We start from the raw sequence: 15,289 nt of genomic DNA, 5'->3' as shown, positions 1-15,289 counted from the left end.
CAAAGGTTAATTACCCTCATTACTTAAAATTTGTGCCTTATATCTAGTCTGAATTTGTCTAGCTTCAACTTCTAGCCATTGGTTCATATTATATCTTTGTCTGCTAGATTGAAGAGCCCACTATTACCTGATTTGTTCCCCATGGAAGCATCTCTAGATTGATCAAGACATCCCTTAACCTTCTCTTTCATAAGCTAAATAGATTGAACTCCTTAAATCTTTCAATATAAAAACATGTTTTCGAATCCTTCAATCATTCTTGTGGCTCTTCTGTGAACCTTCTCCAATTTATCAACATATAAAGATCTTTTAACTTTTAAAACCTTCTTTTAACTGTGGACACCAGAACTGGACACAGTATTCCAGCAGCGGTGGCAGCAGTGCCACATATATAACCTCCCACCTTCCTACTAGAGATTCGCTTGTTTATACATCCAGTGACATTAGCCCTTTTGGCCACAGTCTTTACACTGGGAGCTCATGTTCAGCTGATTCTCTTCCAGGAACCCCAGGTCTGTTCCCAGGATACAGTTCCCATTCTGTAAGTATGGCCTGCCTTCTCTGCTCCTAGTCTAGTCTTGGGTCCCAGTCCTGCAAAGACTTATGCATGTGCTTAACTTTACACACTGTGAGAAGTCCCATTTTTCAACGGGACTACTCACAAAGTTAGACAGATGCATATGTTTTTGCAGGATCAGGGCCAGGCCTGGCTCCAGGGCTTTTGCCACCCCAAGTGGCGGGGAAAAAAAAAAAAGGCCGCGATCGTGATCGGTGGCAGCTCCACTGCGGTGCTTTCTTCTTCAGCGGCAATTCGGCGGCAGGTCCTTCCCTCCGAGGGAGCTGAGAACACAGCACTTAAATAATGAATGACGATGTTTATGTGATCTGTACCGTGGGACTTTCATCAAGACTTGTAAAGAAATCTTTTCCATTCACAGTTTGATCTTTATATGCTGCTATTAGGCCCTGCATTCACTATTGTGTCTCTTTTGTCTGCCCACACTCCTTTCAAAGATCACCAATTCCACAGCCTCCCTAGATTCCCCTAAGCCTTTTGGGGGGGGTAGGGGTTGCTTTCATGGAACCCAGAAAGTCCAAGCACATGCGTAAGTTTTTGCAGGATTGGGGCCCAAGACTAGACTCCTAAAAGCACCAGAATTTCTCCTCTAACCAGAGAGCAGATACAGCCCCTTGGATGATAATACCAACAAGGAAACCAAGAGGAAATGTACAATCATTTGTAGGTTGCAAACCAAAACACATTTTATGACTCCTTTGCTTTTGTCAAAACACTTGAAAATCAAACTGAAAGGTTTCATTTCTGTATCACCGACACATTCCGTTCATCTGCTTGACTTTTCAATTCACCCCACAATTTTGAAAAATGTCATTTTTGGTTCGACCAAAACAATTCCCTCCCCCTGCCCTAATTTTTTAAAACTGCTTGGAAACTGAAAAGTCTCTTCTTCAGCCAGGTCAGTCACAAGGCCACCTTTCTCTAGAGCAGTGTTTCTGAACCTTTTTGATACCAGGGACCAACTTGCTGCCTCCTAAACTTTATCAGGGAGATCTCAGGGACCAGTGCCAGTCCATAGACTTGTTGTTGAGAAACACTGCTCTAAGGGTACGTCTAAGTGTTCGATGTATCGGGGATCGATTTATCGCGTCTCGGCTGGACACAATAAATCGATCCGCTAATCGACGCTCATACTCCACCTCGGCAGGAGGAGTAAGCAGAGTCGACAGGGGAGCCGCGGCAGTCGACTGGCCACCGTGAGGACGGCCAGGCAAGTCGAACTAAGATACTTCAACTTTAGCTACGTGAATAGCGTAGCTGAAGTTGCGTATCTTAGTTCGAACCCCCCTGCTAGTGTAGCCCAGGCCTAAATCACACACACAAATGGAGCTAACTGCCTTTTTGTTCTTTCTCTGTCCCTTCCTTCATTTTATACTGGAATTTTCTTTCCCAATTCCCTTCTTCTCCTGTCTCTTCCCCATACAGAGACATCATACGACAAAGTTCCCCTTCCTCATGGTAGTACTGAGAGGAGCCCATGTAACACCTGACAGTCCTGGTTAGGGCCCAAGTAGCATATGCACTTTTCTGTCGCTCCCAGTGATCAGCTAGGGATGGAAGGGAGCTGTCACAGCTCCCAAACAGCTGATCAATGGGAGAGGGAAACACTGCTGTGTATATGCTATTCAGAACCTGATCAGGGCTGTCATGGCTCACAAAGAGAAAGTCTGGGGCAGGGCCGCCCAGAAGGGGGGCAAGTGGGGCAATTTGCCGCAGGCCCCGCAGGGAGAGTTTTCAGGGGCCCCCATCAGAGTTTTCGGCGGGTCTTCGGCGGCAGGTCCTTCAGTGCTGCCGAACACACCTAGAGTGAGTGAAGGACCCGCTGCCGAAGACTCAGAGCTTCTTCTGCTCCAGGTCTTCGGTGCAAATTTGGTGGCGAGGGCTCCTTCCGCTCCGGGTCTTCGGCAGCAGTTCGGCGGTGGGTCCTTCACTTGCTCCGGGACCTGCCGACGAAGTGCCCCGAAGACCCAGAGCGGAAGGACCCCCGCCGCCGAAGACCCCAGGCCCTCTGAATCCTTTGGGTGGCCCTGGTGTGTGTGTGTGGGGGGGGGAACAAGTTCCTTCATAAGTGCTGATGGCCTCTGGCCAGGCTGTTCCCCAGTCAGTATATTTTTTGCTACATCTTGATAAATGGAGGCAGAAAGAGGTGAGGTACTTACTCAAGGTCACATAAGGAGTCAGTGGCAGAGCAGGGAATAGAAAACAAGTTTTATCACCTATTCTCCTGTTCCAACCTCTATCAGGTTGTCTGTAAACATGGTTTTCATGGCACGTGCTTTGCAAATGAGTCCACCTCCTAACCATGGGCTTATATCTTTGTATCAATGTCTAGCTCTGGTTCTCTTTCTGAGCTTATTTTGAAACTGTTTTCCTGTTTGAGGCTCTTTGGTTCTTCCTTTCTCTTGGATCCAGATAGCCTTTTGGGGCAAGTTGGGAGGTGCTGAACCCAAGAAGAGGTGCAGAACTTGGTGCCTATCCCAAATGGAAGACCGTAGACTTCCAAAACGCGCGCCTCATCACACTCCTCCTGGCAGGTCTCTTTCCATGCTAAGAGTCCTCGCTCTTCCTGGCTTCCTACCAAAAGGAAGTGAGAGGAAAGTTACTGAGGAACCATTAACACAGACTTAAGCACATATTTAGCGCAGTTTCCTAATTACACACAGTTCTGGAATCGTACTACTCCCAGCCTAGTCTCTCAGTGCAATACGATATATTGATACTTCACACTTCACTAGCTCTTCCTATGTTCAAAGCATTCAACAAACATTAACTAACACTATTAGAAGATACTTTTCTTCCTGATACAACAGCATTGTAAGCTGGATTCTCCATTGATTACAATGTGGATCTATCACATGCCATGCATGTTGTCTACAGTTAAAATAATCCCTTTTAAAACTAGCCTGAGTGCACATTTCCTCTCCCCATGTCCCCAGCTCCCCCCTTAAGCTTGCTCAAAACAGAAACCTTTCTGTTATCAGTAGACATTACAGCCTATCTTGCCAGGGCTTTGCGCACAGTAGGTATTTTTCCTAACATGTCCCACCATTTCCAGTGTAAACCCCTAGTGGGTGTGTGTTACAGGTCCTCCTTTGTGTTGGTGCACAGAGAATATGAGTTGTCACAGCCTCCTCGCTGTGGAGGTTTGACTCTTTAGCTCAAGCTGTAGCAGTTCATGCTTTTAACTCTGGAGGTCCCAGGTGTGTCCGGCAAGATGGCAGCCATGATCACACTACCCCCAGCTCTGCCTCAGATGGCTGTCGGCATTTTAAATGCCAGCCGCACCTGGCGCCCTACACGAGCACTCCCACCGTTATTCCCACCAGTGGAGCTTAATTGTTGGTGATTACGGTGGGAGACTGTAGGAAGCAGAGCGCTAGACCGCTACAGCTGATCAGACCTGGAATCGTGTTATCAAGGATAAACGCCAGGAATCCACCCACAAACATGCCAGTGGTGAGGAGCACTCGAATCACTTGGTCTAGCTGGAGAATTCCTGAAAGAAAAACAAAACCTCATTATGGGACCCAAAGACACACATTTGACCAACAATAGAACCAACGACAATCTGCCACAAGTCATTCACTTGCCAAGGAGAGACATGAAGCTCAACAGCAGAAAATACCATGCTCTCTTCCAAACCAGGGCATGAGATTTTGCTGCTTTACAATTTAAAATAGCTTCATCCTGCTGATAGTTTCATGTGTATGTTTTTAATTTATATAATGGCCAGAGCATACAAGGTGACTTACTAATTCATAAAAAGACACTTGTAAGATCTTGGGGGCAGACACATTAACTGCAACAGACACAATGTGTGGGCTAACAGTTCAAGGACAAGAAAGGGACTAGAGTCACCCTCTTGTAATCAGCAAGAGGTTCTGGCCCTTTGTTTTTCCAAAGGCAGTATTTTACTGCAGGGAGATAGCCACAAGGATGTTCCAAAGACAGATATTCCAATCAGAATTCAGCCATGATAATAAGCCAGTTCTTCCTCTTACTAATTGCTTCTCACACTGGAGTATTCCAAAAGGAATGGGAGCCATGGATTCCTTGCATTGCAAAGTCTGTATTTGTTAACATGTATTCATTTAGCAGTGAGAGATTGCTACATCTTAAAAATTCCTTACAATGTAAGTGCTACAGCAGCACATCCAGAAGGCAGGATTGCCAGCCGCTAGGCAACTTTCATGGGTTTAACCCATAACATTTGTAGGCTGTGTTTCAGGTGACTTCTCTGTATCAGTATTGACTTTAGTTTCATATTTGGGAGGATGGTCCCAATAAATGAGGATGCTCATTTTTACCTGTTTCTAGCACTTGAGAATTTTTGTTTACCCAGTTGGGAATTGCCAGACCCGCATATATAGAAAATCCAAAGATAAACAGGTTTCTTGAGGAGTTCATGTCCACATACTGTACAGAGAGATTACATATGTTAATACATACTGCTCAAGATGATCAAAATCTATAAACTGCTTGGACCTGCTGATGAATCCTTGTACCCGCATACACATAGGCAGTGACAGTTACTAGGGGCAGAATTTCATACGCTATTGCAGAAACAGCGGTTTAAAGTAGAATTGAAATTAACAAATGTATGCAGAAATACACGGATATACACAGAGCCATGTCATCAGCTGGCATTTATTAGTACTGAATCAGAACTATAGGGCTGGAAGGGACCTTGGGAAGTCATCAAGTCTAGTCCCCTGTGCTGAGGCAGGACCAAGTAAACCTAGACCATCCCTGACAGGCATTTGTTAAAACCTCCAGTAATGGGGATTCCATAACCCCCCTTGGTAACCTATTCCTGTTCTTAACTACCCTTAGAGTTAGAAAGTTTTTCCTAATATCTAACCTGAATGTCCCTTGCAGCTGATTAAGTCCATTACCGCTTGTACTCCCTTCAGTGGACATGGAGAACAATTTATCACTGTCCTCTTTATAACAGCCCTTAACGTATTTGAAGATTGTTATCAGGGCCCCCCTCAATCTTTGTTCCTCAAGACTAAAGATGTCCAGTTTTTTTGTTTTGGGTTTTTTAGTCTTTCCTCATAGGCCAGGTTTTCTAAACCTTTTATCATTTTTGTTGCTCTCCTCTAGACTCTTTCCAGTTGGTCCACATCTTTCCTAAAGTGTGGCACCCAGAATTGGACACTGCTCCAGCTAAGGCCTCACCTGTGCTGAGTAGAGCAGGGCTATTATCTCTCTTGTCTTACGTACAACACTCCTGTTACTACAGTGCAGAATGACATTAAACTTTTTAGTAACTACACCACATTGTTGACTCATATTCAATTTGTAATCCACTGTAACCCCCAGACTGTTCTCAGCAGGACTACCACTTAGCCAGTTATTCCTCATTCTGTAGCTGTCCATTTGATTTTTCCTTCCTAAGTGAAGTACTTTGCATTTGTCTTTATTTAATTTCATCTTGTTGATTTCTGACCAATTCTCCAATTTGTGTAGGTTGTTTTGAATTCTAATCCTGTCCTCCAAAGTGCTTGCAACCCTGCTGAGCTTGGTGTCACCTGCAAGTTTTATAAGCACACTCTCCATTCCATTGTCCAAGTCATTAATGAAACTACTGACTAGTATTGGACCCAGGATTGACCGCTGTGGGAACCCAGCTAGATACATCCTCCCAGGTCAACAGCAAACCATTGATAGCTATTGTTTGAGTATAGTCTTTCAAGTGGTGGTGCACCCACTTTATAGTAGTTTCATCTAGAGCACTTTTCCCTAGTTTGCTTATGAGAATGTCATGTGGGACTGTACCAAAAGCCTTACTAGCATCAGGATATATGATTCCAGTGGAACTAATGGAGTTAACCAGAAAAAAAAATAGGTCAAGACAGCAGCAATCCAGGCTTCCCTCCTCCCTACACCAATGTGCTTCAAATCAACCAGTCAGGAAAGACTGCCTCTGGGGTGACAGTAGGGATCACCAGTAGTGTAACCATGCCACTGTAACTTTGACATCACTGGCCAAATAGGCCTGGTCTTCACTAAGCCCCCACTTCGGACTAAGGGTACGTCTTCACTTACCGGAGGGTCCGGCGGCAGGCAATCAATGTTCTGGGATCGATTTATCGCGTCTGGTTAAGACTCAATAAATCGATCCCGGATCGATCCCGGAAGTGCTCGCCGTCGACGCCGGTACTCCAGCTCGGCGAGAGGAGTAGGCGGCATCGACGGGGGAGCCTCCCTGCCGTGTCTGGACCCGCGGTAAGTTCGGACTAAGGTACTTCGAATTCAGCTACGTTATTAACGTAGCTGAATTTGCGTACCTTATGCCTGGTCTTCACTAAGCCCCCACTTCGGACTAAGGTTAATAACGTAGCTGAATTCGAAGTACCTTAGTCCGAACTTACCGCGGGTCCAGACGCGGCAGGGAGGCTCCCCCGTCGATGCCGCGTACTCCTCTCGCCGAGCTGGAGTACCGGCGTCGACGGCGAGCACTTCCGGGATCGATTTATCGCGTCTTAACCAGACGCGATAAATCGATCCCAGAACATCGATTGCCTGCCGCCGGACCCTCCGGTAAGTGAAGACGTACCCTTAGTAGTACTGCAGTCCCACAACAAGTTAACCAGGGGACTCAGTTTCTGGTGACTCCACTACAGTTGAGCCTTCTTTTGGTCCATTCATTGGCCTCTTTGATGAAATTGCCAACATGACTGCTAACCAGTGTGAATTACAGCAGTGGTTTTTGTGATGAGGTACTTGTCTCAGTAAACAACTGCACTGAATGGGAACCTGACTGCAGACCAAAACTCTCTCTCAAGAGTATTTGGTCTTGTAAATTAAATCCTTTGAGGCCGTTACCTGCAAATTGGAAACTCCCACAGCAGTGATGATTCCAAACATCACAAGGAGCAGTCCTCCAATCAGGGGTGTTGGTATGCTGGCAAACACAGCGCCGATCTTCCCAAACATGCCTATCACAAGCAACACGCAGCCACCAGCAACGATCACTATTCTACTTCCTACCTGTGTCAAGAGGGACAGCACAGAATCACTGTAAAAAGTACACCGAACTAGAGGATGGAAGGCTGTAGAGATTGCATAGTCTGACCATGCCCAGATTTACAAATTAGATTAGGTCGTTCAATATCAGGTTAAATTCCAGGATTCAAACTGCAGCCTGAGAGGTTTTTACTGACATAGCCACCTCACAGGATCTGGTACACAAACTGCACGGTAATTGCAGATTTATAAAGAATACTGTATAATTAACACAACCTGGACTGAGAACAATCATGGATTTACCTTGTTGCATGAGATCCTTTAGCCTGGAAATACCCTACCACTGTCAGCCACTCTATCATGTAATAACAGTGAACCGTTACTGTTAGTTTGGGGCCATGCACAAAAAGATAATAAATAAATTACTGTGTTAATGACTTTTGCTGGAGGCTTTGCTATGACACCACTCTAAAAACTCCAAGGGCCAACTGGAACTTACGTTGTAACTGTTTATTTGGTTTTTTTGAGTCTAGTTTCACATGAGCACAGAGCGATGCTTACGAATTGCTTCCAAACTTGGCGGCCAACTCTCCTCGCACTGAAGTTAATGGCCTTTGGAGAGCCGCGTTTGGACGCTGGAGAGAGTGTCTGCTTTGATCTCTCTCTTTCAATGACAGATTGAGCATTTGTTAAAGAAAACTGGGTAGGTACTTTGGTTTGTCCATATACACCATAACCCAGATATATTAAGTGAGAGAACTTTTCTCTCACTTTTCACTGGATAAAGCCAGGGAGATTCCTAGTCAGGCAATGCACCAAGCACTAAGAGTTTCTCCTCTCACGCATATCTGGCAAAGTATGTGAATAAGAAAGAAAAACAGAAACTGTGGAACAAACTTTAAAGATGTTCAGGAGAAGTGAATGGTTATGTAAATTAAGGGAGAAAGACTACCAAACCCTTGTTGGACCTTCAACTAAAAGTAGCATGTTGCTTCATGGAAAGTTTTAGAGAACCACACTACGATGTAAAATGTTCATGTTTTAAGCAGAGGAATTATATAATCCTTGTTGACATTTTAAAATTAAATGAATCGTTTTACTCCTCCCCTACTAATATGTGAAGAATTTCATGTTTCAGACAAGAGGGTTTTTTGGCTAATGATGTCGGCAAAACTAGTTTCAGGAACTATTATTGTCCCTTTTCAAACACCTTTTGGTGTGTGAGATATTAGTAAATCCATTCTGGGGAGGTGGTGATACGGTGTTCCAAAATAAAGCAATCCATATTTTTCTGTTCATCTTTCAATCTGATTTTTCTGTCCCCTGGTTTTAAGGCCGCAGTATTCTTTCCATTTAAAAACAAAAAACCACAAATCTATCTAAGTAAAGGCCCAAATAATTATTTATACTAGATGTGACACTGACAGACCAGCCAAGCCAACCTGTCTATGATCCATAACAACTTAACAGGAGGCCTTACAATTGTAATCAAGACAATCCACTTATGTATGGGTATCAAAGAAATGTTAATTAGGGTAGCAAGCCCCAACTCATTCACTTTGTATTGATAAGAATCCAAGGGTAGATGCTAAGTGTATATGTTTGTGTTTACCTATATCTTGTTAGAAGTATAACAATGTAAGCAATGTTTAACAATGTTAAATCCCTTTCATATCTTAATTATATATGTGACTATGTCCAAGTAACCTTAAGATCAAAGATGTGTAATACTGCAGGAAACTAATAATATTATCTACATTGTCTTCAGCTTAACTGGTTTCAGAGTAGCAGCCGTGTTAGTCTGTATCCGCAAAAAGAACAGGAGTACTTGTGGCACCTTAGAGAATAACAAATTTATTTGAGCATAAGTTTTCATGGGCTACAGCCCACTGCATTGGATGCATAGACTGGAACATACAGCAAGAAGATATTTATACATACAGAAAACATGAAAAGGTGGAAGTAGCCAGACCAACTGTAAAAGGCCAATCAACTGAGATGAGCTATCATCAGCAGGAGAAAAAAAAACAAAAACTTTTGAAGTGATAATCGAGATGACCCATAGAAAGTGTGAGGACACACCTGTCATAACTATAAAGGGAAAGGTAACAGTCCTCCTGTGTACAATACTATAAAATCCCTCCTGGCCAGAGACTCCAAAATCCTTTTACCTGTAAAGGGTTAAGAAGCTCAGGTAACCTGGCTGACATCTGACCCAAAGGACCAATAGGGGGACAAGATACTTTCAAATCTTGGTGGGGGGAAGGTTTTTTTTTGTGCTCTTTGTCTTGGGGAGAGTTCGCTCTTGAGACTAAGAGGGACCAGACATCAATCCATGCTCTCAAAATCTTTCTGAACAAGTCTCTCATATTTCAGACTTGTAAGTACAGCCAGGCAGGGCGTGTTAGTTTTATCTTTGTTTTCTCAACTTGTAAATGTACCTTTTACTAGGGTGTTTACCTCTGTTTGCTGTAACCTTGAACCTAAGGCTAGAGGGGGATCCTCTGTGTTCTTTAAGTCTGATTACCCTGTAAAGTTATTTTCCATCCTGATTTTACAGAGATGATTTTTACCTTTTTCTTTAATTAAAAGCCTTCTTTTTAAGAACCTGATTGATTTTTCCTTGTTTTAAGATCCAAGGGGTTTGGATCTGTATTCACAAGGGAATTGGTGAAGAGTCTCTCAAGGCTACCCAGGGAAGGGAATTAGCACATTGGGAGTGGTGGCAGTGGACCAGATCTAAGCTGGTAGTTAAGCTTAGAAGTTTTCACGCAGGCCCCCTGTGACAATGCGGTTCTGGCGGAACCCAACTGAGAGTGCCAACTCAGGACAAATTGCTCAAATAGGGCAGTTACAGCCCAAGGCTGGGGTTTTTTCCACCTCTAAGGCAAACCAAACCAGCCAGACTAGGAGGACTTCGGTCTCACCCCACTGGCTAACCGCAAGTCTCACAAGCAATCTCCTTAGACACTCCAGTTTCCCAGTACTCCCACCAGTGCCACTCGTTATGGGGACAAATGGTTATGAAAACCAATACCCCAGTAAAAGAAAAAGGTTCTCCTGATCCCAAAGGACCAAGCCCCAGACCCAGGTCAATATACAAATCAGGTATTACCCACAAATCACGCTGCTGCCAATCCTTTAGAATCTAAAATCTAAAGGTTTATTCGTAAAAGGAAAAAGATAGAGATGAGAGTTAGGATTGGTTAAATGGAGTCAATTACATACAGTAATGGCAAAGTTCTTGGTTCAGGCTTGCAGCAGCGATGGAATAAACTGCAGGTTCAAATCAAGTCTCTGGAATACATCCCCCGCTGGGATGGGTCCTCAGTCCTTTGTTCACAGCTTCAGCTTGTAGCAAAGTCCCTCCAGAGGTATGAAGCAGGATTGAAGACAAGATGGAGATGAGGCATCAGCCTTATATAGTCTTTTCCAGGTGTAAGAACACCTCTTTGTTCTTACTGTGGAAAATTACAGCAAAATGGAGTCTGGAGTCACATGGGCCAGTCCCTGCATACTTTGCTGAGTTACAAGGCGTATCTGCCTTCTCTCAATGGGTCCATTGTATAGCTGATGGTCCTTAATGGGCCATCAAGCAGGCTAGGCAGAGCTAATCTCAGCTTGTCTGGGATGTCACCCAGAAGCATAGCATAAGTTTGCCATACAGACAGTATAGAGCCAATATTCATAACTTCAACTACAAAACTGATACACACATATAGACAGCATAATCATAACCAGTAAACCATAACCTTGTCCTAGACACCCCATTTGACCCCCTTTATACAAGATTTGGGTGCCACTACAGGACCTTGGTTGCAACAATGATCTATACGGTCCCATTTTATGTCAATAACGTCACACCCCCAACGCAAAATTGATGCAGGAAGGGATGACACAAACATCTCTGACTGCATCCCAAGAGCTCCCCATCCTGGGTTCTGTCTTACTACAGCTAGTATTGGGTTAGAAGCCATACCCGTGTATAACAGAAATGGTTTATCAAAATCATGTTCAACCACATGATTGAACCTCTTTACAACCTCAAGGTAAAACTTAGTTAGAACAATAGTGGATTGGATCTGCTCTGGCAGCATGGTTCCTGTATGTGTCATGTGATCTTGCCAAGAGCTAAAGAAAACAGCTACTTTATCCATACCAGCTCAGGCAGCATGGTTCCTGTATGTGTCATGTGATCTTGCCAAGAGCTAAAGAAAACAGCTACTTTATCCATACCAGCTCAGGCAAATGTTTGGAACCCCATTAACATCGAATAAATGCAGATATTAATGTTCTTCATAGTACAGGAATCTTGGCATTTAGCCATGAAAGCAATATGGTAGTGTGCCTCAGTCTTCCTTTTCATACAGCACATTAGGTCTGGAATGCCTTTTCCCCTGTGAAAAGTTCCCATATTGTTTATAGGCATTACCTGTGAAACCCCAGTGTAACAAGGCCTTTTAACGTAACGTGTGTTCTCATGTATTCCTTTTAACATGTTCAAGGGATTCTCCAAAAGATTAGGCACATTGTACATTTTTACAGTTTGTGGCAATAGCAACACATTCATTACAAAATTAAGCAATAACAACAAGTTCATTGCAAGTGTCCATCTGCAATCATGGTTGTCATGCCACCCCTTTGGCTCAATACCATTGGAGTTTGGGCATTTTAGGGTTAACCTGTGGCTTCCCTTTGCAAAATTCAGTTTTCTCTGTCCTCCTTGTCCTGCAGAATCAAACCCTGATTTCTCTTGCTTAACAGAATTCACTGGCTGATGGGGTGGGCCCTCTGTGCTAACAGCTATTAGCAAGTCCTCCCTTTCCCAGCCAGGCAAGTAATTTGCACTACCCCAGACCAGAGCCAGTCCACCAATTTTCATATCCTTAACTGCTATAATTTCCAAGGCTGGACTCTGCCTTAAAGAGATACCACACAAATCCAAAGAGTCTGCGGGTGAGAGTTTGCTTGCTCTCCCCCGCATCCTCAAGCATTCAGCCATAAAACTGCTCTGCTCTGACACATCAGTAACCAAATCTGTCCTCAAACCCTGAAGCACAAACTGCTCGTTTAAAGAATCAGAAAGGAGACATTCCTGTTCCAACACCATTGTCTCCCCAACAAGTTGGCCCCACACAGCCACTTGGTTATAGGGCTGCCTCAATTCCTTAACAACTTTTATTTCCTCTGAGACCTTCTCAAAGCTACCCACACTGGATCTTTTAAAAGGAAAGTCAGTGGATCCATTCACAACAGACAATTTCTGGCTGCTAGGAACTGAAACTTCCTTGATTAAATCACTCTCACACCCTTCAGTTGCAGGGAACTGCTTGCACCGAGTACCATGAGGATTCCTTTCTCCAGGAGCTTTTCTAAGCAGCAAGCCACCCCTCACAGAAATTCTGCCCTTACCCTCTTCACCTAGGGCTTGCTCTAAAGGAACACTTTCCTGAGCAACAACAGACTCTGTCTGGGTTTTATTTGCATTCAGGATTACCTTTGGCCCATCAGGCAGATCTCTACACAATCCCCTTTCAGGCAAACCCATAGACTTCCTAGATAAAAGGTTAGAAATACTTCCCTTCTCTTTGCCACACACAAGCTTAGGAATTTTTTCTTTTTTGCTACAAGTTGTTAAACTGTCCGTAGGTACCACAACCAAATTACCTTTCCGCTCTCCTTGTGCCCTGGCTAGGGTATCACCCTGATCAGACAGAGTTGTTACACCCTTCTCCAACCACACATGAGCAACAGGCAAAATACAAGCACCAGAATTTTCTGGTCTCTGGGATTTTGCTAAGACACTAACTGGATGCAACCTAGTTACGGTGCCATTCTCCCCAGCAGATGCAAACTTAGGACCATTCCCTTCCTGGGCTTTAGTTGAATTCAGAACCAACTCTGAGACAGCTAAATTACTCTCAACCATCACAGGCCGAAAGGCACCTTCTGTCGGCTCCACAGACAAAAAAGAGTTGGAGACGCATTTTTCTTTACTAGACATACAGTTTGGGATTTCATTTCCCTTGTCCCAGCAAACCGGGCTGTTCACAGACAACCGCTTGGAGACTGGGGTAGCTTCCTCCATAGGCAAGTCAATACCCCTGACAAACACAGGCACATTTCCTTCACTGTCGCTATTCTTCGCACAGGAAACAGATAAGGTATAGGGACACTCATTTTCCACTCTCCTTGCCTCCCCAAACTGCTGACTAGATAAAGCCATCAGTTCACAAGACTGCCTAGACTCATCCAAAATCTCCTTGTTCTCCTCTCCCTTTGCTTGATCTAATTCCAGATTTACTTCTGAGACATTAGATGGACATTCAGAAACTTCATTCACAGCCAAACAGCTACTTTCCAAGGACAAGCTTTTGGAGAAACCCTCCATAGGCACAACCTTAGGATCAATCCTCTCTTGTGCTTGGTTTGTATTAACTTGACTGACCATAGCTTTAATATCATTTCCAATCATAATATCCTTAGGGATTATGTCTTTTACTCCCACAACCATGGTGCCCTCCAAACCCTTCCATTTCAGGTGGATTTTAGCCAAAGGCACCCTGACAAAATACTTAGATAAGGCTACAACAGTTACATCTTCACCTGGCAAATAATCTTCCTTCCTGACAAGACCTGCTTTAACCAGAGTAATATCTGCTGCGGTGTCCCTCCATGCCATACACCTTACTCCATTCACTTCTGCACTGCTAATAAACTCTGCGTTATTTCCCCCATATTTAGCTTTAATGTGAGTTTTAAGGTCAAATTCTTCAGAGACCACAGAAACAGCATTTGCACACAGGGCACCAATGCTGGGCTCTGTGTGGCTTGCCTGTGAGTTTACAACAACAGGGTTAGCATTTGCCGTGGCATTTGGGGTTGCTGGTTTTGGGCTGCCCTTCAGTGTCGGGCAGTCTGGTCTTATGTGGCCCAGGATACCACAGTGATAGCATGTAACCTGTTCCGTCCTGGGATGTGAGTTCCTACCCTCCAGGCCCCCTTGAACTCCCTTAGAAGAGTCAGGTTTATTTTTAAATCCTTCCCTCCTCTTGAACTGGGGAGAATGGTGATTACTTTTCCCCGGGGTTTTACACCCTTCTCGAGCCCTGTTTTGGGTATGGGCATCCGCAATCTCTGCTGCCCGTAGGACTGACTCAGGGTCCCTGTCACACACAGCTGCTCTCACATTGTCAGGCACAATGTCTAAGAACTGTTCCAAAGTTATTAAATCCAGCAGTTTTTCAAAACTCCCATGCGCCTTGGCTCCCACAACCCACTTTTTAACAAAACCCATTAGCTTATGAGCACATTCTACAAAAGTACAATCCTTAGACATTTTAAACTCTCTAAACTTAACTCTGTAAGATTCAGGAGTAACCTTGAACCGCCTTAACACAGAATCTTTAAACTGCCCATAATCTAAAGCTTCTTGTTCCCCCAAGTCATTAAATACCTCCCTGGCTTTTCCAGTCAGTCTGGTCAGCAGGACAGGCATTTGCTGACCCTCAGGGATCTGGTACAGATTGCAGAGGCGTTCAAAGGTAGACAAAAACTCCTCTATATCCTCAGTATCGTTGTAAATGGGACACATCCTTTCCCAGTTTTTCTCATGGCGGGGGGGAAGTGGAGTACCAGGTGGGGATGACTTTCTCCGCTCTTCCATTACTTGGAGCTGAAGTCTGGCCGTCTCCTGTTCAGCAACGAGCAGCTCTAGACGCCCCTTACGAGCTCTCTCTT

General features: G+C 44.3%; 1 protein-coding gene across 1 annotated transcript in view; it reads right to left on the bottom strand.

Annotated features, from left to right (window-relative positions):
* Positions 1 to 15,289, bottom strand: part of LOC128837714 (solute carrier family 23 member 1-like) — a 69,319-nt gene that overhangs the window by 1,362 nt on the left and 52,668 nt on the right. The window contains exons 9-12 of the mRNA XM_054029099.1: positions 7,409 to 7,573; positions 4,885 to 4,993; positions 3,978 to 4,073; positions 1 to 3,151 (exon numbers count right to left, since the gene is read on the bottom strand). The exon at positions 1 to 3,151 is cut by the window's left edge and continues 1,362 nt beyond it. Of these exons, the coding sequence (XP_053885074.1) occupies positions 2,886 to 3,151; positions 3,978 to 4,073; positions 4,885 to 4,993; positions 7,409 to 7,573 (636 nt within the window). The 3' untranslated portion in view covers positions 1 to 2,885. The remainder of the gene's footprint in view (positions 3,152 to 3,977; positions 4,074 to 4,884; positions 4,994 to 7,408; positions 7,574 to 15,289) is intronic.

Source organism: Malaclemys terrapin, chromosome 1, assembly GCF_027887155.1.
Source record: "Malaclemys terrapin pileata isolate rMalTer1 chromosome 1, rMalTer1.hap1, whole genome shotgun sequence".
NCBI classification, from domain to species: Eukaryota; Metazoa; Chordata; order Testudines; family Emydidae; genus Malaclemys; species Malaclemys terrapin.
The sequence above is the reverse complement of the archived record's forward strand: the minus strand, read 5'-3'. Positions and strand labels throughout refer to the sequence as shown.